We start from the raw sequence: 23,401 nt of genomic DNA, 5'->3' as shown, positions 1-23,401 counted from the left end.
AAGCTATCTCACACGCACACACCTTATGCTCAGGAACACATTTAGTTACACACTCACACACTTTTACAGCCAACACTGCTGTCCCATGTTGTTCCATGTTATAGAAACATTAAACCACTCACTTCCCGTTTCACACAAATGCTGTATCACCTTCATAGCTTATTCTAACTCAAGATATAGTTTACCTTGTAAATTCCCCGGTGTACATATGTATAGATTGCATTTTGACTGCTGGAGTGCTATTTGAGTTGTTAATTGGATTCGTACCGCCATTCTTGATGTCTTGCCTTTTTTATTTTGTAGTATTGTTTGACATTTGACTGCATTGTTATGAGCTAGTAACAAGCATTTCGCTGCACCGCAATAACACCTGCTAAACTGTGTACGCGACCAGTAAACTTTGATTTAATTAGATTTTTTATTACCAGTCAGGTTTAAACTGGGAACGATTCTGTCTTTGCGCGGATAATGTCTTTCATTTCTATCATCGAAGGGGGAGGGGAATGAAAGAGGAGAAGGTAGAAGGGATTTAACACAGACTGAAAAGAGAGAAACCGAGATAGTATGCGAGATGGACAAAAACGAGTAAGTAACCAAAAAAGAAGACGAATACCAAGCTATATTTCTGCTTTTCCTGTCTGTGACATAAAATATGTTATGTTAGCAAAGAATTGTTGCACAATATATTTTTTTCATCGAGGGGTTTAGGTTCTCGTGTGGGAGGCGTTTCGGTGGTCTCGAGTGTCTGCAAACCATAACTGTAGGCAGTGTTATGGGATTCCAAATGTAGTTACACACTGTTCTTTCTTATTGGTGTTGCAGTGTTTAACTTTTCTGAAAAGCAATGCATTTATTCAAAATAGGACGAGTAATTCGTTATTATTAGTTAGTACCAGTTATTCTCCTTCAAATGCAGTCATAGGTAGGCCTATATAATTCGTGAGATATCTAATAGATCATTGTTTTATACCTAATATTTGCAGACAACTCCTATAATTAATGTCGGTCTAGCTAGCTAATCAAAACTCCATTAAATTATTGTATTGCCTAGGCCTACTTTGTCCAATGACTGAATAAAAAGTGAGCATTGTCGTGATGAAAACGACTCCCACTGCATTCTCGAATTTCACCTATAGTCAGTGACATGAATCTTTGCCTAAATTATCTCCATTGTTGACGTTGTGAAATCATATTATGGTCATCTGTAGATATTTTTGGGATATATAATGCACAACGTTTGGAGCTAAATTGTGTGACATGCGGTAGTCTACCGTACGCGACAAATCAATGATTTATGTCATCGGCTCAGGATGCAATAATGTGTAGTCTACATGTATTGCGGATGTAGCTCTCATTGGCAGACAGGTAGTGATGTGGCTGAGGTTACGGCGGAGGGATATTATTTCTGTACGACAAAGAGATACGGTAAATCGGGAGAAAGAGAACTATGATAAGTGTGTGAGCCTAGATGTATGTCACATAGTAGGCCTAATGGACTTATTTGTATAAAACACGAATTTTAACCCCAAATATAATAACGTTAGGAGCAATCACTGAACACTTCAACGGAATTAAACTCTGGGAGAACATGGAGAAGAAACGGTGGGATTGCTCGGCTCTCCCCAAGGGCTGGCAAATTGAAGAAGTGACCAGAAAGTCGGGTTTGTCTGCGGGGAAAAGCGATGTCTATTATTATAGGTACTGAGCGGGCAGTATTTCAAGACGGCTAGGGCTGAATGGGTTTACTTGAGGGAGAGGGGGGTGACCAGGAGACAGAAAGTTGGGGAGGGGTGTAGCCGATATTAGGCTACTCTTATAAATTGTTGGATATGGAGCTTGTAAACCAATGTTTAGCCTATGTAGGCCTAACAGCCTGTCAATCAGCTAGGGAGCAGGCCTAAATGCAACAATTTTAGGCTATTGAATGATCGCATTCCAAATAGCCTAGCCTGAATCTAGGTCCATGCTATAACCTATATATAGCCAAGTCTTACCCTTTTATATGACCGGAGCAACAACCAAGAAACCATAAGCTATTCTTTTTTAGCCGAGGTAAGGAAGAAGAAGAAGAGGAGGAGGAGCAGAGGCGAGAAAGGGGGGAGGCGGGTCGGTTGTATAGTTTGTGGTAGGCTACCATATACCGAATTTTCATTCTGTGGTGTGATGCACGCACGAAACTCGCAATTGTTGTCTACATTTTTTACATGAATTATCAGCAAGCACGAACGTTTCCATACTTTGGTAATCATTCAAAGTTTTCCATTTGTAGAAAATCATCGTGCATTAATATGCCTACTTATTTGAAATAGATATGCTGCAAAGTATCTTGTCGTTAAGGCGTCAGCATACTTCAGTTCAGTTGGCGCTAGCTGAACCGAACGGGTGTGCTCGCATACTCACTTAAAAGACAATTGGCTTGAAAAACGAGAAAAGTGTCAATAGTACTGTTTGTCCTTTTTGAGACGCTGTAGCCACTATACGTTTCAAAATATTTATAATTTATCAAAGGTAACTCAATATATCGGTCATTAATTTGGACATTTTGACGATCTTAGTTGTTAAATGTTAGGCTTAAATTTAACTAAAATATATTTGCTGCAGTACTTTTCAATGAAAAACTGCGTGAAAACGAGTGGTCTCCTTTTCAATGACAACAAAGACTTCATTGAAGAATCCCTACTGTTGACCAATCACTGACGAAGAGGCGTAGACTTCAGCTCGGTTTTTCGGCTTCCCTCCAGAATTTTTTTTTTTATGTAACCAAACAGCCGAAAAAACCCTCAGCAAAGTCAAAAACGTAACAAAATGTCGTCATAATATGTGCACGAACTGTTTCGTCGGAGAATCATGCAGACACCTTTAGAGATGTTGATGGCCGGGTGCCAATATAATATCAGCACCGGCTTTTGTGGCATTATCACTTGTGTACAAGAGGGTTACCAATGTAACCGATGTGAAATGGCTAGCTAGTTAGCGGTGGTGCGGACGGAAGCTATACTGTTACACCAACATATTAAAATAATAGACATATTTTCATTAAAACCTTTTTATTTTGATGAATTTATTCATACTATTTCATAATTCCACGAGATCTAGTCCCAAAACAAATCTAGGGTTGCTACCCAAGCCGGCTGGTCATTAGTTCTACGGGTTCAGTTGCCAGAGACTCATTAAGTCTTTCTGTTCTAAATCTATGGACATGATCACTGAGAAACTCTCTCTGTTTACTCCCGTTTTGGCTGCCATGTACTTTCAAAAAGGTATGCCCCATAGAAATGGATACTCTTTGCTATAATAACCATTTATATTACTAATTTACCAAGGCCTTTGTCCACTGATTTAAGATGCAGATTAAATTGGGCCTGCCATTCTGCCCACTTTGTCTAGGACCAGTGAACATTAACTATGAAACAATGTTTCCAATTGAACTTTAGGAAATGTTGCAAAATGTATTGCACTTGATCACCCTGTTACATTGTATCCCAATAGTTGATCCCTACTACTCCTTATTGAACATATAAGTTATTTCAGTTAAGCCATCTTAAACTCTTAAGGTCTATAATTTTAATGGCGAATGGGTTATACATTTGGGAATATGCTGCAATACATGAAAACTTATTCTACTGCTTAAATAGTTTATTACAATTAGCTACACACATTAAATCGGTCATAAAAATATGGATTGTTAAATTCATTAATGAAATGCTAATGCAAAGACTCATTGTTCACACTCTGATTCCCATACCATTATACATGAATAATGATGTCTGTGAATAGTTCATCCGTCTGTAGTCTCCTTTGCAGTTTTGGCTCTTGCATGATTGTTTTACATTTTCTCATGTCTACAGTTTGTTTGCAGCATAAAATGTGTTTGTTGCAGATTGTTTGTTGCTTTCCTGATCTATCTTGCTACTTTTCTCCTTTTGTTATCCCCTGGTCAGTTGTCCATATCCTTACACTGTGGTTTGTTGTCCTTTACCTCTCCTAGTCCAACCGGGAAGAAGTTTCGGAGCAAGCCTCAGCTGGCTCGTTACCTTGGCAACCAGATGGACCTCAGTTCCTTCGACTTCCGCACGGGGAAGATGCTCATGAGTAAACTGAACAAGAACAGACAGAGACTGCGCTATGACAACAACAATCAGACCAAGGTGAGAGGGCTGTCTCCTGAAATTAATATTTCCATACACGTTGGACACACTCTTCTAAATGACTTCACACTTATTTGCTGTCAAACCAGCAGTTAGAAATTAGAATGCTGAAAACTGTGTTTTAAGGCTTTCCCTGGGTGCAAAGGATAACTGACATATATCTAGCATTATCTAGTATTTGAGGAACATCTCTGTGGCTACGTAGTGTTGGTTGTCATTGTCAGCTGTTTATTTGTGCGTGTCTTCCAGGGCAAGCCAGACCTGAACACATCACTTCCCGTCAGACAGACTGCTTCCATCTTTAAGCAGCCTGTCACCAAGGTTACCAACCACCCCAGCAACAAAGTCAAGACTGATCCACAGAAAGCTGTGGACCAGCCAAAACAGGTAAACACAGCCATTAGCCTGTATGGTGAAACTGCAGTTACATTGGCTTATATGCTTTTTTTCCTGAAGGTTATTTTGACTAAGGAGATACCAAAACTAAATTAATGTGCATTTGTTTTGTCCACAGCTTTTCTGGGAGAAGAAGCTTGGTGGTCTCAATGCGTTTGACATCGCAGAGGAGCTAGTGAAGACAATGGATCTGCCTAAAGGTCTGCAAGGTAAGAGAAAGGGCCATGTACACTGAGAGTACAAAACATTAGGAACTGACCATGTGAATCTACATGAAGGCTATAATCCCTTATTGATGTCACAGTATCCCACCGCACATTGACCCGGTACCCCAATAGCCTGTTGTATTTGGCGCATGTGACAAATACAATTTGATTTGATTTAAATCCACTTCAAACCGTGTAACTGAAGGGGAGGAGACAGGATAAAGAAGGGATTTTAATCCTTGAGGCCATTTAGACATAGATTGTGTATGTGTGCCATTCAGAGTGTATTCAGAGTGTGAATGGGCAAGACAAAATATTTAAGTGTGTTTCAATGAGGTATGGTAGTAGGTGCCAAGCTCACCGGTTTAAGTTTGTCAAGAACTGCAACCCTGCTGGGTTTTTCACACTCAGCCGTTTCCAGTGTGTGTCAAGAATGTTCCACCACCCAACTGACATCCAGCCAATTTGTCACAACTGTGGGAAGCATTGGAGTCAACGTGGGCCAGTATCATGTGTGGAACACTTTCGACACTTGCTCTGACCAATTGAGACTGTTCTGAGGGCAAAAGGGAAGAGGTGTTCCTAATCTTTTGTACACAGTGTATAATCCCCATTTCCCATTAGGTTTTTGAATGTCTTCTCACTTCTGTGATTGTGAACACCTGTCTGTCCTACAGGAGTTGGACCTGGATGTACAGACAAGACTCTACTGTCAGCGATAGCCAGCGCCCTGCACACTAGTGCAGCCCCCATCACCGGTCAGCTGTCTGCAGCCGTGGAGAAGAACCCAGGGGTGTGGCTCAACACGACCCAGCCCCTCTGCAAGGCTTTCATAGTCACTGACGAGGACATCAGGTACATACAGGAGAGGACATGAGCTCCAGAGTCATATTAGTGCTATGAATAATTGAATCTATGTAATTAAGAGTTTCCCCATGTTATTTAGCTAAATTGCAGTCCATATTTCTAACAGTTGTTTTTGTATGTTATCTCATCATGGTGAGTGTAGGAAGCAGGAAGAGCTGGTGTACAGTGTGAGGAAGAAGCTGGAGGAGGCTCTAATGGCGGACATGTTGGCTCATGTGCAGGAAGCAGCCAGTGAGGGCGACTCACTCAATGAAGGCAATGATGACATGGAGACTGTATAGCAGAGGTAGGCTACCGTTCAGAGAGACTGTATAGCAGAGGTAGGCTACTGTTCAGAGTAGAGGTCGACCGATTATGATTTTTCAACGCCGATACCGATTATTGGAGGATGACAATTAATGTAATAATGACAATTACAACAATACTGAACGAACACTTATTTTAACTTAATATAATACATAAATAAAATCAATGTAGCCTCAAATAAATAATGAGACATTTTCAATTTGGTTTAAATAATTCAAAAACAAAATGTTCGAGAAGAAAGTAAAATATGTGCTATGTAAGAAAGCTAACGTTTCAGTTCCTTGCTCAGAACATGAGAACATATGAAAGCTGGTGGTTCCTTTTAACATGAGTCTTCAATATTTCCAGGTAAGAAGTTATAGTTATTATAGGAATTATAGGACAATTTCTGTCTATACCATTTGTATTTCATTAACCTTTGACTATTGGATGTTCTTATAGGCACTTTAGAATTGCCAGTGTAACAGTATAGCTTCCGTCCCTCTAGTTAGCGCGCGCTAACTAGCTAGCCATTCACTTCGGTTACACCATCCTCATCTCGGGAGTTGATAGGTTTGAAGTCATAAACAACGCAATGCTTGACGCACAACAAAGAGCTGCTGGCAAAACGCACGAAGGTGCTGTTTGAATGAATGTTTACGTGCCTGCTTCTGCCTACCACCGCTCAGTCAGATTATATGCAACGCAGGACACGCTAGATAATATCTAGTAATATCATCAACCATGTGTAGTTAACTAGTGATTATGATTGTTTTTTATAAGATAAGTTTAATGCTAGCTAGCAACTTACCTTGGCTTACTGCATTCGCGTAACAGGCAGTCTCCTTGTGGAGTGCAACGAGAGAGAGGCAGGTCGCTATTGCGTTGGACTAGTTAAATGTAAGGTTGCAAGATTGGATCCCCGAGCTGACAAGGTGAACATCTGTCGTTCTGCCCCTGAACAAGGCAGTTAACCCACCGTTCCTAGGCCGTCATTGAAAATAAGATTGCGTTCTTAACTGACTTGCCTAGTTAAATAAAGGTATAAAAAAATATAAAATAAATAAAATCGGCAAATCGCCCCCCAAAATACTGATTTCCGATTGTTATGAAAACCTGAAATCGGCCTAATTAATCGGCCATTCCGATTAATCGGTCGACCTCTAGTTCAGAGAGACTGTATAGCAGAGGTAGGCTACCGTTCAGAGAGACTGTATAGCAGAGGTAGGCTACTGTTCAGAGAGACTGTATAGCAGAGGTAGGCTACTGTTCAGAGAGACTGTATAGCAAAGGCAGGCTACTGTTCAGAGAGACTGTATAGCAGAGGTAGGCTACTGTTCAGAGAGACTGTATAGCAGAGGTAGGCTACTTACCATTCAGAGAGACTTCATAGCAGAGGCAGGCTACTGTTCAGAGAGACTGTATAGCAGAGGTAGGCTACTGTTCAGAGAGACTGTATAGCAGAGGTAGGCTACCTACCGTTCAAAGAGACTTTATAGCAGAGGTAGGCTACCTACCGTTCAGAGAGACTTTATAGCAGAGGCAGGCTACTGTTCAGAGAGACTGTATAGCAGAGGCAGGCTACTGTTCAGAGAGACTGTATAGCAGAGGCAGGCTACTGTTCAGAGAGACTGTATAGCAGAGGCAGGCTACTGTTCAGAGAGACTGTATGGCAGAGGCAGGCTACTGTTCAGAGAGACTGTATAGCAGAGGCAGGCTACTGTTCAGAGAGACTGTATAGCAGAGGTAGGCTACCTACCGTTCAGAGAGACTTTATAGCAGAGGCAGGCTACTGTTCAGAGAGACTGTATAGCAGAGGTGGGCTACTTACCATTCAGAGAGACTTCATAGCAGAGGCAGGCTACTGTTCAGAGAGACTGTATAGCAGAGGCAGGCTACTGTTCAGAGAGACTGTATAGCAGAGGTAGGCTACTGTTCAGAGAGAATGTATAGCAGAGGTAGGCTACTGTTCAGAGAGACTGTATAGCAGAGATAGGCCACTGTTCAGAGAAACTGTTTTGCAGAGGTAGGCTACTGTTCAGAGAGACTTTATAGCAGAGGTAGGCTACCTACCGTTCAGAGAGACTGTATAGCAGAGGTAGGCTACTGTTCAGAGAGACTGTATAGCAGAGGCAGGCTACTGTTCAGAGAGACTGTATAGTAGAGGTAGGCTACCGTTCAGAGAGACTGTATAGCAGAGGTAGGCTACTGTTCAGAGAGACTGTATAGTAGAGGTAGGCTACTGTTCAGAGAGACTGTATAGCAGAGGTAGGCTACCTACCGTTCAGAGAGACTTTATAGCAGAGGTAGGCTACCTACCGTTCAGAGAGACTTTATAGCAGAGGCAGGCTACTGTTCAGAGAGACTGTATAGCAGAGGCAGGCTACTGTTCAGAGAGACTGTATAGCAGAGGCAGGCTACTGTTCAGAGAGACTGTATAGCAGAGGCAGGCTACTGTTCAGAGAGACTGTATGGCAGAGGCAGGCTACTGTTCAGAGAGACTGTATAGCAGAGGCAGGCTACTGTTCAGAGAGACTGTATAGCAGAGGCAGGCTACTGTTCAGAGAGACTGTATAGCAGAGGTAGGCTACCTACCGTTCAGAGAGACTTTATAGCAGAGGCAGGCTACTGTTCAGAGAGACTGTATAGCAGAGGCAGGCTACTGTTCAGAGAGACTGTATAGCAAAGGCAGGCTACTGTTCAGAGAGACTGTATAGCAGAGGCAGGCTACTGTTCAGAGAGACTGTATAGCAGAGGCAGGCTACTGTTCAGAGAGACTGTATAGCAGAGGTAGGCTACTGTTCAGAGAGACTGTATAGCAGAGATAGGCCACTGTTCAGAGAAACTGTTTTGCAGAGGTAGGCTACTGTTCAGAGAGACTGTTTTGCAGAGGTAGGCTACTGTTCAGAGAGACTGTATAGCAGAGGCAGGCTACTGTTCAGAGAGACTGTATAGCAGAGGCAGGCTACTGTTCAGAGAGACTGTATAGCAGAGGTAGGCTACTGTTCAGAGAGACTGTATAGCAGAGATAGGCCACTGTTCAGAGAAACTGTTTTGCAGAGGTAGGCTACTGTTCAGAGAGACTGTTTTGCAGAGGTAGGCTACTGTTCAGAGAGACTGTATAGCAGAGGCAGGCTACTGTTCAGAGAGACTGTATAGCAGAGGCAGGCTACTGTTCAGAGAGACTGTATAGCAGAGGTAGGCTACTGTTCAGAGAGACTGTATAGCAGAGATAGGCCACTGTTCAGAGAAACTGTTTTGCAGAGGTAGGCTACTGTTCAGAGAGACTGTTTTGCAGAGGTAGGCTACTGTTCAGAGAGACTGTATAGCAGAGGCAGGCTACTGTTCAGAGAGACTGTATAGCAGAGGTAGGCTACTGTTCAGAGAGACTGTATAGCGAGGTAGGCTACTGTTCAGAGAGACTGTATAGCAGAGGTAGGCTACTGTTCAGAGAGACTGTATAGCAGAGGTAGGCTACTGTTCAGAGAGACTGTATAGCGAGGTAGGCTACTGTTCAGAGAGACTGTATAGCGAGGTAGGCTACTGTTCAGAGATACTGTATAGCAGAGGTAGGCTACTGTTCAGAGAGACTGTATAGCGAGGTAGGCTACTGTTCAAAGAGACTATAGCGAGGTAGGCTACTGTTCAGAGATACTGTATAGCAGAGGTAGGCTACTGTTCAGAGAGACTGTATAGCGAGGTAGACTACTGTTCAGAGAGACTGTATAGCAGAGGCAGGCTACTGTTCAGAGAGACTGTATAGCAGAGGCAGGCTACTGTTCAGAGAGACTGTATAGCAGAGGTAGACTACTGTTCAGAGAGACTGTATAGCAGAGGTAGACTACTGTTCAGAGAGACTGTATAGCAGAGATAGGCCACTGTTCAGAGAAACTGTATAGCGAGGTAGGCTACTGTTCAGAGAGACTGTATAGCGAGGTAGGCTACTGTTCAGAGAGACTGTATAGCAGAGGTAGGCTACTGTTCAGAGAGACTGTATAGCGAGGTAGGCTACTGTTCAGAGAGACTGTATAGCGAGGTAGGCTACTGTTCAGAGAGACTGTATAGCGAGGTAGGCTACTGTTCAGAGAGACTGTATAGCGAGGTAGGCTACTGTTCAGAGAGACTGTATAGCAGAGGTAGGCTACCGTTCAGAGAGACTGTATAGCGAGGTAGGCTACTGTTCAGAGAGACTGTATAGCAGAGGTAGGCTACCGTTCAGAGAGACTGTATAGCGAGGTAGGCTACTGTTCAGAGAGACTGTATAGCGAGGTAGGCTACTGTGTCAGTGTTGTTGAAAGATGAGAGAGACCTTGCAGACTGTCGAAAAATAGGAATAAATCCAATACTGATGATGGCTTGATGCCAAAACATTTGTGCTTTGTTTTTCACCTTTAATTTATGCATTTGTCTGCACAACAAACTTTTAGGCATCATGATGCAGAAAATAAAACATCTATATTTTTGCATTTTTGGGATGTATTCCTTTTTCTTATTTTGTACCTTTTTATTTTGACAGGGAGTCAATGCTGAGACCAAGGTCTCTTTCCAGATGATCTATGTTTAGCACAACAATACACATGAAAATACAATCAAAATCCTATTTTTCGAGAGTGTCGGGGTCTCCATCTCTTCCAGTATTTTGAGAACGGACACTATTTGGTTTAAAAGGACCTTTAAAGTGCGTAGACGGACAGCCTCCTGTTGTTGAAAGTACATATGCTACTGCTGCTACTGTTTATTATCTATGCTGTTGCCTAGTCACTTTACCTATACCTATATGTACATATCTACTGCCATTACCTCGTACCCCTGCACATGGACTCGGTACTGGAACCCCGTGTATATTGCCAAGTTACCGTAACTCATTGTTTATTTATTCCTCATGTTTTTATTTTTCAACTTTTTATCTCTGCATTGTTGGGAAGTAAACATTTCGCTGTAGGTCTACACCTGTACACAATTGTATTTTATCTGTAAAATGAGAGGGTTTTTCAGGCTTCCACAGCATTTATGGGCTCCCCCCAGTTTTTCAACAGATGTCAGTATTTTAAATTCAGAGCTGCAAATCATTCCACCCAAGGGATATGATATGACACATTTATAATTTGATTTATTATCTGTATTATTATAAGCTATTTCAACAAACGTCTGTCTTCATCCTCTCTTCCAGGGAGATGGGGTGTTATAGAGTAGTCTGGATGGGTTTTTCAACTCCTTGTCAAGTGACAATGAAACCAGGAACCCTGTACCAATCCAACCAAAAGAACTGCCCACTTTCTGCCCATCCCCTTCCACGTGCTACCCCTCTGAAGCTCTGCCTACCTACTGTTCACCTCGCCCACTGTTTAGCCTCTTCTGGCACCAGCCCCATGAAAGTACTTGGACTCAGGAATTCTGAATCAAATTGATTATTAGCTAAATTAGCTTTCTTTTGAAAAAGATAGCATGAAATAAAATGTTGGCAGGGCAGAGTGAAAGAGATCGGTTTCGTACAGTATGATGAATTGGGTGTTCAATCATGTAGTCTTTTTGTTTTGTAAGACATTTTATGGTTTTACTGAATGTGAGTTATATATTGTGACGATCATGTCGTTGTCAACCCACCCCAAAACATGTTTTAAATTCATTGGGATATTTTGAATGAGAAGTGAATTCTGTTTTTTCCATGGGTTTTTCTTTCTGGGTGTCTAATGCACTCCATGGGGATAGATGGACCATATTTTAAAGGTACTTTGGCTTATTTTATAGGGCTATGTGAGAGGCTTTGGTGAGAGGGAACAAGATACTTGCCTAAATGATGATAATGTGGCAGGTAGCCTAGGGGTTAAGGGCGTTGGGCCAGTAACCGAAAGGTCACTGATTCAAATCCCTGAGCTGATGAAAAATCTTCCCATGTGTCCTTGAGCAAGGCACTTAACCCTAGTTGCTCTGGATAAGAGTGTCTGCTAAATGACTAACATGTAAATTATGCACTCTAAATTCTAACGCTTGTGTTAGTCACAGGAGAGAGTATTAGTGAAAAATCATTGGATCATGTTCTCAAGAAAATATCCTTATTGTTGTAATGTAGTCCATATAAACCCCCTTACCCAGTACTTATGAGTCAGGCCATACTGTACTTAGTTATAATGGGTACAGTACCTATGAGTCAGGCCATACTGTACTGAGTTATAATGGGTACAACAGTTATGAGTCAGGCCATACTGTACTTAGTTATAATGGGTACAGTACCTATGAGTCAGGCCATACTGTACTGAGTTATAATGGGTACAACAGTTATGAGTCAGGCCATACTGTACTTAGTTATAATGGGTACAGTACTTATGAGTCAGGCCATACTGAACTGAGTTGTAATGGGTACAGTACTTATGAGTCAAGCCATACTGTACTGAGTTATAATGGGTACAGTACTTATGAGTCAGGCCATACTGTACTGAGTTATAATGGGTACAACAGTTATGAGTCAGGCCATACTGTACTTAGTTATAATGGGTACAGTACTTATGAGTCAGGCCATACTGTACTGAGTTATAATGGGTACAGTACTTATGAGTCAGGCCATACTGTACTGAGTTATAATGGGTACAGTACTTATGAGTCAGGCCATACTGTACTGAGTTATAATGGGTACAGTACTTATGAGTCAGGCCATACTGTACTGAGTTGTAATGGGTACAACAGTTATGAGTCAGGCCATACTGTTCTGAGTTATAATGGGTACAGTACTTATGAGTCCGGCCATACTGTACTGAGTTATAATGGGTACAACAGTTATGAGTCAGGCCATACTAATCTGAGTTATAATGGGTACAGTACTTATGAGTCAGGCCATACTGTACTGAGTTGTAATGGGTACAACAGTTATGTAGAAGTCACACTGACCCTCTGCTACATGTTGTAGATTGTATTACTTTTAACACTCCCTGTGTAGGTGCTCACTGAAGTTGTTGGTTTAATGTTGGTGTTTCTAGCCAAGGCACATTTTTCCCATGGCCATGACTTCAGTCAACATATTTTTGAAATGTTTCCAATAATGTGTCAATGCCACCACAACACATGCTGCCTCTCTGTTATCTTGTTCACTGGGTGCCAGACAGTAAGCTAAGATTTTTTTGGTTTGAATAAAGGTGAAGATTCTCAGTGTTGAGAAAATGAAATGAGCTTTGAACATTTACCTACATTTCTCAAAGTTTGATGTATGTATGAAATGTCAAGCTCAATGCGATCCCTATCCCACATCAGCAGGCTGACTGCTGAACTGAATTGGATTGTGTTACTGAATAAAATGTATCTGTATTTCAACAGTAGTACAGTTTCTTTGTCGGTGATTGGTTCAATGTCTATATATATTGATGACATACTTGATACTCCAATGTCTTGTGTATCATTTGAATACTACAGTTGTTCCTGCAGTGCTGACAGGCCTCCACAGCTCAGGGTTAACTGCTGCTGTGAATGAGACCATAGAAGAGAAAGTGCTTGTAAATCCTTCCATCTCAATCACCTCCTCCTTGAGATGAACGGTTAACCTGGCTGCTCTGAGGTTTTCATTTCAGCCTGTCAGACCAGTGCTTGGACACATGATAGAAGGGGAAGAGGACACAAACTGTTTTAGACCTCTGCCTGTTGGAGTGACTTAGGAGTCTATCTACTCTGGACTTGGTCAGGGCCTTTGCAGACAGAGGCTTCGTGTCTGAGAAAGCAAAAAAAAAAAAAACGATTAAGATTGGAACTATTGAGTTGTACACCAAGGTAAGCGTTTGATCCAGCATATCTGATTGTAGCTGAGTAGACTTCATTTATTGACAGTTTGTTTTCACTGTCGTGTTCATGGTAGAAATGGATTTGATATCATGTTGTCATTGTGAAACCCAACCCTGTTAGTTCATTGTTATTGATTTCTGTGCGCATATGTGAAGTTGCAAAGACATGTTGGACATTTCTGTCCATTACTGTGAGTCCGTTTGGATCAGCTAATGTATGTTGGCCTACATGTCATAACATGTCAATATCGTGATAGAAAGGCACAGAACTGCTGTATAAGCTCATGCTCAACGGGTTGGCAATGATCCACATTGTATGTGGTGCACAGGATCTTGTGCCAGGAGGTTGTCATTACGAGGATAGCTGGGATGATTGAAAAGATGAGTAATCCGAGCTGAGAGAAAAGGATGACAGACGTTCATTTTTAACGGCATTTAAGGGTGTTTTATGCTAATGGAAGACTGTAGAGACTGTATAGCAGAGGCAGGCTACTGTTCAGAGAGACTGTATAGCAGAGGTAGGCTACTGTTCAGAGAGACTGTATAGCAGAAGCAGGCTACTGTTCAGAGAGACTGTATAGCAGAGGTAGACTACTGTTCAGAGAGACTGTATAGTGAGGTAGGCTACTGTTCAGAGAGACTGTATAGCAGAGGTAGGCTACCATTCAGAGACTGTATAGCAGAGGTAGGCTACTGTTCAGAGAGACTGTATAGCAGAGGTAGACTACCATTCAGAGACTGTATAGCAGAGGTAGACTACTGTTCAGAGAGACTATAGCAGAGGTAGGCTACTGTTCAGAGAGACTGTATAGCAGAGGTAGGCTACTGTTCAGAGAGACTGTATAGCAGAGGTAGACTACCATTCAGAGACTGTATAGCAGAGGTAGGCTACTGTTCAGAGAGACTGTATAGCAGAGGTAGACTACCACTCAGAGACTGTACAGCAGAGGTAGGCTACTGTTCAGAGAGACTGTATAGCAGAGGTAGGCTACTGTTCAGAGAGACTGTATAGCAGAGGCAGGCCACTGTTCAGAGAGACTGTATAGCAGAGGTAGGCTACTGTTCAGAGAGACTGTATGGCAGAGGTAGGCTACTGTTCAGAGAGACTGTATAGCAGAGATAGGCTACTTTTCAGAGAGACTGTATAGCAGAGATAGGCTACTGTTCAGAGAGACTGTATAGCAGAGGTAGACTACTGTTCAGAGAGACTGTATAGCAGAGGTAGGCTACTATTCAGAGACTGTATAGCAGAGGTAGGCTACCGTTCAGAGAGACTGTATAGCAGAGGTAGGCTACTGTTCAGAGAGACTGTATAGCAGAGGTAGGCTACTGTTCAGAGAGGCTGTATAGCAGAGGTAGGCTACTGTTCAGAGAGACTGTATATAGCAGAGGTAGGCTACTGTTCAGAGAGACTGTATAGCAGAGGTAGGCTACTGTTCAGAGAGACTGTATATAGCAGAGGTAGGCTACTGTTCAGAGAGACTGTATAGCAGAGGTAGGCTACTGTTCAGAGAGACTGTATAGCAGAGGTAGGCTACTGTTCAGAGAGACTGTATAGCGAGGTAGGCTACTGTTCAGAGAGACTGTATAGCGAGGTAGGCTACTGTTCAGAGAGACTGTATAGCGAGGTAGGCTACTGTTCAGAGAGACTGTATAGCAGAGGTAGGCTACTGTTCAGAGAGACTGTATAGCGAGGTAGGCTACTGTTCAGAGAGACTGTATAGCGAGGTAGGCTACTGTTCAGAGAGACTGTATAGCAGAGGTAGGCTACTGTTCAGAGAGACTGTATAGCGAGGTAGGCTACTGTTCAGAGAGACTGTATAGCAGAGGTAGGCTACTGTTCAGAGAGACTGTATAGCAGAGGTAGGCTACTGTTCAGAGAGACTGTATAGCGAGGTAGGCTACTGTTCAGAGCGACTGTATAGCAGAGGTAGGCTACTGTTCAGAGAGACTGTATAGCAGAGGTAGGCTACTGTTCAGAGAGACTGTATAGCAGAGGTAGGCTACTGTTCAGAGAGACTATAGCAGAGGTAGGCTACTGTTCAGAGAGACTGTATAGCGAGGTAGGCTACTGTTCAGAGAGACTGTATAGCAGAGGTAGGCTACTGTTCAGAGAGACTATAGCAGAGGTAGGCTACTGTTCAGAGAGACTGTTTAGCAGAGGCAGGCTACTGTTCAGAGAGACTGTATAGCAGAGGTAGACTACTGTTCAGAGAGACTGTATAGTGAGGTAGGCTACTGTTCAGAGAGACTGTATAGCAGAGGTAGGCTACCATTCAGAGACTGTATAGCAGAGGTAGGCTACTGTTCAGAGAGACTGTATAGCAGAGGTAGACTACCATTCAGAGACTGTATAGCAGAGGTAGACTACTGTTCAGAGAGACTATAGCAGAGGTAGGCTACTGTTCAGAGAGACTGTATAGCAGAGGTAGGCTACTGTTCAGAGAGACTGTATAGCAGAGGTAGGCTACTGTTCAGAGAGACTGTATAGCGAGGTAGGCTACTGTTCAGAGAGACTGTATAGTGAGGTAGGCTACTGTTCAGAGAGACTGTATAGCAGAGGTAGGCTACTGTTCAGAGAGACTATAGCAGAGGTAGGCTACTGTTCAGAGAGACTGTATAGCAGAGGCAGGCTACTGTTCAGAGAGACTGTATAGCAGAGGTAGGCTACTGTTCAGAGAGACTGTATAGCGAGGTAGGCTACTGTTCAGAGAGACTGTATAGCGAGGTAGGCTACTGTTCAGAGAGACTGTATAGCGAGGTAGGCTACTGTTCAGAGAGACTGTATAGCAGAGGTAGGCTACTGTTCAGAGAGACTGTATAGCGAGGTAGGCTACTGTTCAGAGAGACTGTATAGCGAGGTAGGCTACTGTTCAGAGAGACTGTATAGCAGAGGTAGGCTACTGTTCAGAGAGACTGTATAGCGAGGTAGGCTACTGTTCAGAGAGACTGTATAGCAGAGGTAGGCTACTGTTCAGAGAGACTGTATAGCAGAGGTAGGCTACTGTTCAGAGAGACTGTATAGCGAGGTAGGCTACTGTTCAGAGCGACTGTATAGCAGAGGTAGGCTACTGTTCAGAGAGACTGTATAGCAGAGGTAGGCTACTGTTCAGAGAGACTGTATAGCAGAGGTAGGCTACTGTTCAGAGAGACTGTATAGCGAGGTAGGCTACTGTTCAGAGAGACTGTATAGCAGAGGTAGGCTACTGTTCAGAGAGACTATAGCAGAGGTAGACTACTGTTCAGAGATACTATATAGCAGAGGCAGGCTAATGTTCAGAGAGACTGTATAGCAGATGTATGCTACTGTTCAGAGAGACTGTATAGTGAGGTAGGCTACTGTTCAGAGAGACTGTATAGTGAGGTAGGCTACTGTTCAGAGAGACTTTATAGCAGAGGTAGGCTACTGTTCAGAGAGACTGTATAGCAGAGGTAGGCTACTGTTCAGAGAGACTTTTAGCAGAGGTAGGCTACTGTTCAGAGAGACTGTATAGCAGAGGTAGGCTACTGTTCAGAGAGACTGTATAGCGAGGTAGGCTACTGTTCAGTGACTGTATAGCGAGGTAGGCTACTGTTCAGAGAGACTGTATAGCAGAGGTAGGCTACTGTTCAGAGAGACTGTATAGCAGAGGTAGGCTACTGTTCAGAGAGACTGTATAGCGAGGTAGGCTACTGTTCAGAGAGACTGTATAGCAGAGGTAGGCTACTGTTCAGAGAGACTGTATAGCAGAGGTAGGCTACTGTTCAGAGAGACTGTATAGCGAGGTAGGCTACTGTTCAGAGAGACTGTATAGCAGAGGTAGGCTACTGTTCAGAGAGACTGTATAGCAGAGGTAGGCTACTGTTCAGAGAGACTGTATAGCAGAGGTAGGCTACTGTTCAGAGAGACTGTATAGCGAGGTAGGCTACTGTTCAGAGAGACCATATAGCTTTATGGCTTGATGCCTAAACATTTGTGCTCTGTTTTTCACCTTTAATTTAGGCAACTTTTAGGCATCATGATGCAGAAAATAAAACATCTATATTTTTGCATTTTTGGGATGTATTCCTTTTTCTTATTTTTACCTTTTTATTTTGACAGGGAGTCAATGCTGAGACCAAGGTCTCTTTCCAGATGATCTATGTTTAGCACAACAATACACATGAAAATACAATCAAAATCCTATTTTTCGAGAGTGTCGGTGTCTCCATCTCTTCCAGTATTCTCATTTTGAGAACGTACAATGACCGACAAAAGTCTTGCTTGGGTGGCACCTGGCAGTGTAACAGGGAAAGGCACATAGAGTAATAACAAGACTGTAGAGTTGATAGTGTCCTGTGTGATGTCAAATTATCCTCTCCAATTTCTACTCTGCAGCTGTGTGTTGGACCACTGGCTGTTGAGTCTGTCCACCTTATTCAATAAGCTCAACATTTGTGATAATGTGTATTTCTGTAACAGGGTGCTCGTGTGTGGTTGCCTGACCCAGAGGCAGTGTGGGTATCAGCCAAGCTCCTCAAGGACTACAACCCTGGAGACGAGAATGTACTTCTGCAGATCAGCGCACACGCACAGTCAACAGCTATACTGTACTGTAGATGTGTTGTTAGTCGCTCTTGATAAGCGTTGCAGGTGGCTGGTGGCACCTTAATTGTGGAGGACGGGCTCATAGTAATGGCTGGAATGGAATGAATGGTATTCCGCACATTATTATGAGCTGTCCTCCCCTCACCAGCCTCCTGTGATAAGCATCTGCTCATGTCAAATATTTCATGTGTCACCCTCATCCACCCCTCTCTCAAGGATGTGCAGTACCCAGTGATGCCTCCCTCTGGCCTCCCCCCTCTGGGGAACCTTGATATTCTGGAGGGGGAGAATGACCTCACTGCTCTCAGCTTCCTACAAGAGCCTGCTGTTCTTCACAACCTGAGTGTGATGAAAGGACAGTGAGAGAGGAATGGTAGGAATAGGTTGAAGGAGAAAGTGAAAGAGAGGGGGGGTGTGGGTCTTTCTTCAGATTCTGTTTGGGCATAGGACAGATGCAGCTCCTGGTGCTCCTGCCTTTATGGTCATGACCTCATAAAGCCATCTTTACTAAGTGTTAAGTTAATTGGAGCAATTTCAATGTACACTGAGTGTACAAAACATTAGGAACACCTGCTCTTTCCTTGACATAGACTGACGTCACTTGTTAAATCCACTTCGATCTGTGTAGATGAAGGGGAGGGGACAGGTTAAAGAAGGATTTTTAAGCCTTGAGACAATTGAGACAAGGATTGTCTTTGATACCCCTGTACTGACGTCACCTTCTGGATGGAAGTGGGGTGAACAGGTCGTGGCTCGGGTGGTTGTTGTCCTTGATAATCTTTTTGGCCTACCTGTGACATCAGTGCTATTGGTGTCCTGGGGGGGAGCTAGTTTGCCCCCGGTGATGCATTGTGCAGACCGCACCACCCTCTGGAGTGCCCTGCGGTTGAGGGCGGCGCAGTTGCCGTACCAGGCGGTGATACAGCCTGACAGGATGCTATCAATGGTGCATCTGTAAAATGTTGTGAGGGTTTTAGGTGACAAGCCACATTTCTTCAGACTCCTGAGTTTGAAGAGGCGCTGTTGCATCGTCTTCACCACACTGTTTGTGTGGGTGGACCATTTCAGTTTGTCCGTGATGTGTACTCCAAGGAGCTCTAAACTTTCCATCTTCTCCACTGCTGTCCCGTCGATGTGGATAGGGGGGTGCTCCCTTTGCTGTTTCCTGAAGTACACAATCATCTCCTTTGTTTTGTTAACGTTGAGTGAGAGGTTATTTTCCTGACACACTCCGAGAGCCCTCACCTCCTCCCTTTAGGCTGTCTCGTCGTTGTTGGCTGTCTCGTCGTTATGTGTGCCATTCAGAGTGAACGGGGTATGGTAGTAGGTGCCAGGAGTACCGGTTTGTGTCAAGAACCACAACGCTGCTGGGTTTTTCACGCTCAACAGTTTCTCTGTGTGTATCAAGAATGGTTCACCACCCAATGGACATCCAGCCAATGCGACACAACTGTGGGAAACATTGGAATCAACATGGGCCAGCAGTCCCTGTGGAATGCTTTCGACACCTTGTGGAGTTCATGCCCCGATGAATTGAGGCTTTTCTGAGGGAAGGTGTCCTTGATATTTTGTGTATAAAAGGTCATAGAGAAGAAAAAAAAATGTTGTATTCCTACAGGACCTTTCATTCTACCAATAACACTGTAATTTTCAACAATCATTCATTCCAGGTATTGTGTTAGTGGCTCTCAACCCATATGACCAGCTGCCCATCTATGGAGTGGGCAGGACATGGCTGACATGGAGCCTCACATCTTCTCTGTGGCAGAAGAGGCCTACCGCACCATGACCAGGTCAGGGGTTAAAGGTCAAGAGCCAGGGGTCACCCTCCTTGGCCTCCATTTTATATGCCCTTTGTTACTTCAAAACACTGCCGTTTTGCCTGCTTTTTGGGGGTTTGGGCGAGGGTTGCTGTTGTTTGTAAAGATCTACAGGTAAAATGTGAGTGACTTATGGATGTTCTTGGGTCTGAAAACAAGAGAGCCTTTGATCGAGTCTCTTCACCCTGTGTGACAAATGGTTCTGGAAATAGAAATGGTTATTGAGTGTGTAGTTGTCTCTGTGTGCAGGGAGGATAAGAACCAGTCCATTATAAACAGTGGGGAGTCTGGAGCAGGGAAAACGGTCTCTGCTAAGTTCACCATTTGTTACTTTGCCATGGTGGGCGGAGCAGACCAGTGTGGAGGAGAGAGTACTGGCCTCCAACCCCATCATGGAGGTACATATGTGTGAATGTGATGAATTCTGCTTTCCTGCAATCAAATGACTTTAAATGCCCTCATGGGTGGAATATTAATATTTTTCATAATTAATTTTAAAAAATGTAAACACCAAAGATCTGGTGTTTCTATGTGAAGCCGTTTTGATATATTTCAGTCTTATGTGATGTATATACTGTAAAGTATAATATTGGGATGCAAACTTAAAATGTAATACATTTCAACTCTATATCTGACATGGTACAGGTGTCTTCTTCTTTTAAGCCCATAACCATGTGTGTGAAGTGTATACTTTTGTTTCAAAGTAGATTTGTTTAAGACTACCAAAATACCCTCTGCATGACCCTGATTTAGCCCACTGCAGTAACCTGCAAAGCTGTTCAAGGTTTTATTTTTTGAAGAGTGTAATTTTGGAAAAAGCGTATGAAAAATGTGTACCGTATTGTGGCAGTATTCAGTTGTAAAGGTAATAACAAAAGTATGTAATCTATTGTAGTTATGATTATCTCCTTTACTCTTTAGTCTATTGGGAATTCTAAGACTACCTGCAACGACAACAGTAGCTGGTTTGTGAAGTACATTGAGATAGGCTTTGGATGGAAGGGAGATATCATTGGGGCCAACTTGAGGACGTACCTGCTGGAGAAGTCTCGAGTCGTCTTCCATGCGTCACAGGAGAGGAACTACAACATCTTCTACCAGCTGTGTGCCTCCAGAGACCTGCCAGAGATGAGAGTCCTCAAACTCGGTGAGACTGCATAGAATTCATTAAACTATTACAAGAATAACAGGGAAGACGTGAACATCAATGGGTCTGTTTTTCAGAAAGGGTTCATTATGTAAGTGTTTTGTTGTGTATCTCTGTAGGTGGTGCTGATTCCATGCAGATCCTAGGCACTGATGATGTAGTAGATCTGCAGCACACTCGCAATGCATTCACTATACTGGGCTTACAGCATCTATATGACACTATGCACATATCTATGCTAACATGTTTACTTACTCTGCATATAGTCCTATCCAGTATGATCATGCTGCTATGTGTGCTCCTACAGGTGGGCCTCCTGACCAGCAGATGGAGCTCTTCAGGATCCTGGCAGCTGTTCTGCACCTGAGCAATGTCAACATCCAGGCCAATGGGAGACCTGGTGATCGAAGTTACATTGTATTTTTTTCTTAACTTTTTCCACATTATTTCCCCGAAACACACAAAATTCTCTCAAATATCCCATAATCAGTGGGAGGAGTGTTCCCTGGCTGTGTTCTCCAAGCTGCTGTGGGTGGCCCACTGGCTGTGCTAACGCAGGCTGGCAGTAGGGGGAGACATGCTGGTCAAGCCCATGCCCGGTCAGCAGGCCCTGGAGGCCCGGGACGCCCTGGCCAAGCATGTGTACGGTCAGGTGTTCACCTGGACTCAACACAGCCCTCCTTGCCCAGAGGGATCAGGCCTAGTCATTTTTTGGGGTGCTGGACATCAATAACTGAGTAGTAAGGACAGGGAGTAACACTTGACATTAGGTTGGTCTTATACCTGTGTAGTGACATTGTGAATACTGTAGTAACAACATGGTATTAACATATTCCCCTCTTTGTCCATTTGTCTTTGGCAGGTTTGAGAACTTTGAAAGGAACAGTTTTGTACAGTCTGTATAAATTATGGCAATGAGAAACTGCAGCAGCAATTCAACAGGGTGAGTCACCAAGTGTTGTGTGTGCACCTGCAAGCATGCACATAAATATTAGTGTCTGTCTGTTTCCATGAACTCGTTGTCCTCATGTCCCCTCAGTAACCCTTGGTCTCCTCCTCTCTCTCCCTAGCACGTGTTCCAGTTGGAGCAGGAGGAGTATGTCCGTGAGGAGCTGCCATGGAGCAGGATAGAGTTCAGTGACATCCAGCCGCTCTCATCGCTCTCATCGAGGGACAGCTGGGCCTACTGGATGAGGAGTGCAGGGTCAGTCAGTCACAGTCCTGGTTTCAATCGAGACCACATTGTGTTGTGTCTGCTTTGTGTTAATGTGTCCAAACCAGCTTGAAATACAATGAATAATGTAGTCAGGATATGATACTGAATCATCACTGTTTTAACTGGCAAGCCAAGAATGCTTTGCGGTGGATTTGAAAAATATACTGTTGTCTTAAGTCCAAAAAGCAAGTCTTGCCAGAAAAAGTATTGCTTTATTAAAAGTCAATCTTCAAAGTATTTATATAAAAAGCAAAAGATTTCTCAAATGTATGTTGACCCAGAAAAACCTTACCCCCATGGTGTCTGTTTCCTTGATCAGATGCCTAAAGGCTCAGAGGAGAGCTGGGCTAGAAAGCTGTATGATCAGCATCAGAGTAATGACCCAAGTCCACACTTCTGCAAACCTTGCATGTTCCATCACTGACTTCATCATCCTGCACTTCGCTGGACTACAGGAAAAGGAGGACCGAGCATGCCCCCACTCTCATCGACGGGGCTGTAGTGGAGCAGGTTGAGAGCTTCAGGTTCCTTGGTGTCCACATCACCAACAAACTATCATGGTCCAAGCACACCAAGACAGTCGTGAAGAGGGCACGATAACGCCTATTCCCCCTCGGGAGACTGAAAAGATTTGGCATGCATCCTCAGACCCTCAAAAAGTTCTACAGCTGCACCACCAAGAGCATCCTGACTGGTTGCATCACCGCCTGGTATGGCAACTGCTTGTCCCCCGACCGCAAGGCACTACAGAGGGTAGTGCGTATGGTCCAGTACATCACTGCGGCCAAGCTTCCTGCCATCCAGGACCTCTATACCAGGCAGTATCGGAGGATGGCCCTAAAATTACCAAAGACTCCAGCCACCCTAGTCATAGACTGTTCTCTCTGCTACCGCATGGAAAGCGGTACCGGGGTGCCAAGTCTAGGTCCAAAAGGCTTCTTAACAGCTTCTACCCCCAGCCATAAGACTCCTGAAAAGCTAATCAA

General features: G+C 43.5%; 1 protein-coding gene and 1 pseudogene across 6 annotated transcripts; both read left to right on the top strand.

Annotated features, from left to right (window-relative positions):
• Positions 1–437: 437 nt before the first annotated feature.
• On the top strand, positions 438–20,303 carry LOC112230605 (methyl-CpG-binding domain protein 3). Of its 6 annotated transcripts, none has more exons than XM_024397123.2 (7): positions 438–585; positions 3,989–4,148; positions 4,398–4,535; positions 4,663–4,753; positions 5,428–5,605; positions 5,760–5,903; positions 11,073–13,209. In XM_024397123.2, the coding sequence occupies exons 1-6, from the start codon at positions 572–574 to the stop codon at positions 5,896–5,898; spliced, it is 720 nt and encodes a 239-aa protein (XP_024252891.1). In that variant the 5' UTR covers positions 438–571; the 3' UTR covers positions 5,899–5,903; positions 11,073–13,209. The 6 variants fall into 6 exon arrangements, with proteins under 6 accessions (XP_024252891.1, XP_042160044.1, XP_024252804.1 ...); XM_042304110.1 differs by lacking the exon at positions 438–585 and adding an exon at positions 1,407–1,425; XM_024397036.2 differs by lacking the exons at positions 438–585; positions 11,073–13,209 and adding exons at positions 1,432–1,698; positions 19,903–20,303.
• LOC112260630 lies at positions 17,889–22,937 on the top strand (annotated as a pseudogene).
• The last annotated feature ends 464 nt before the right edge of the window (positions 22,938–23,401 follow it).

This window comes from Oncorhynchus tshawytscha, linkage group LG01 (genome assembly GCF_018296145.1).
Source record: "Oncorhynchus tshawytscha isolate Ot180627B linkage group LG01, Otsh_v2.0, whole genome shotgun sequence".
In the NCBI taxonomy this organism is placed as follows: domain Eukaryota; kingdom Metazoa; phylum Chordata; class Actinopteri; order Salmoniformes; family Salmonidae; genus Oncorhynchus; species Oncorhynchus tshawytscha.
This window is presented reverse-complemented; position numbering and strand designations above follow the sequence as displayed.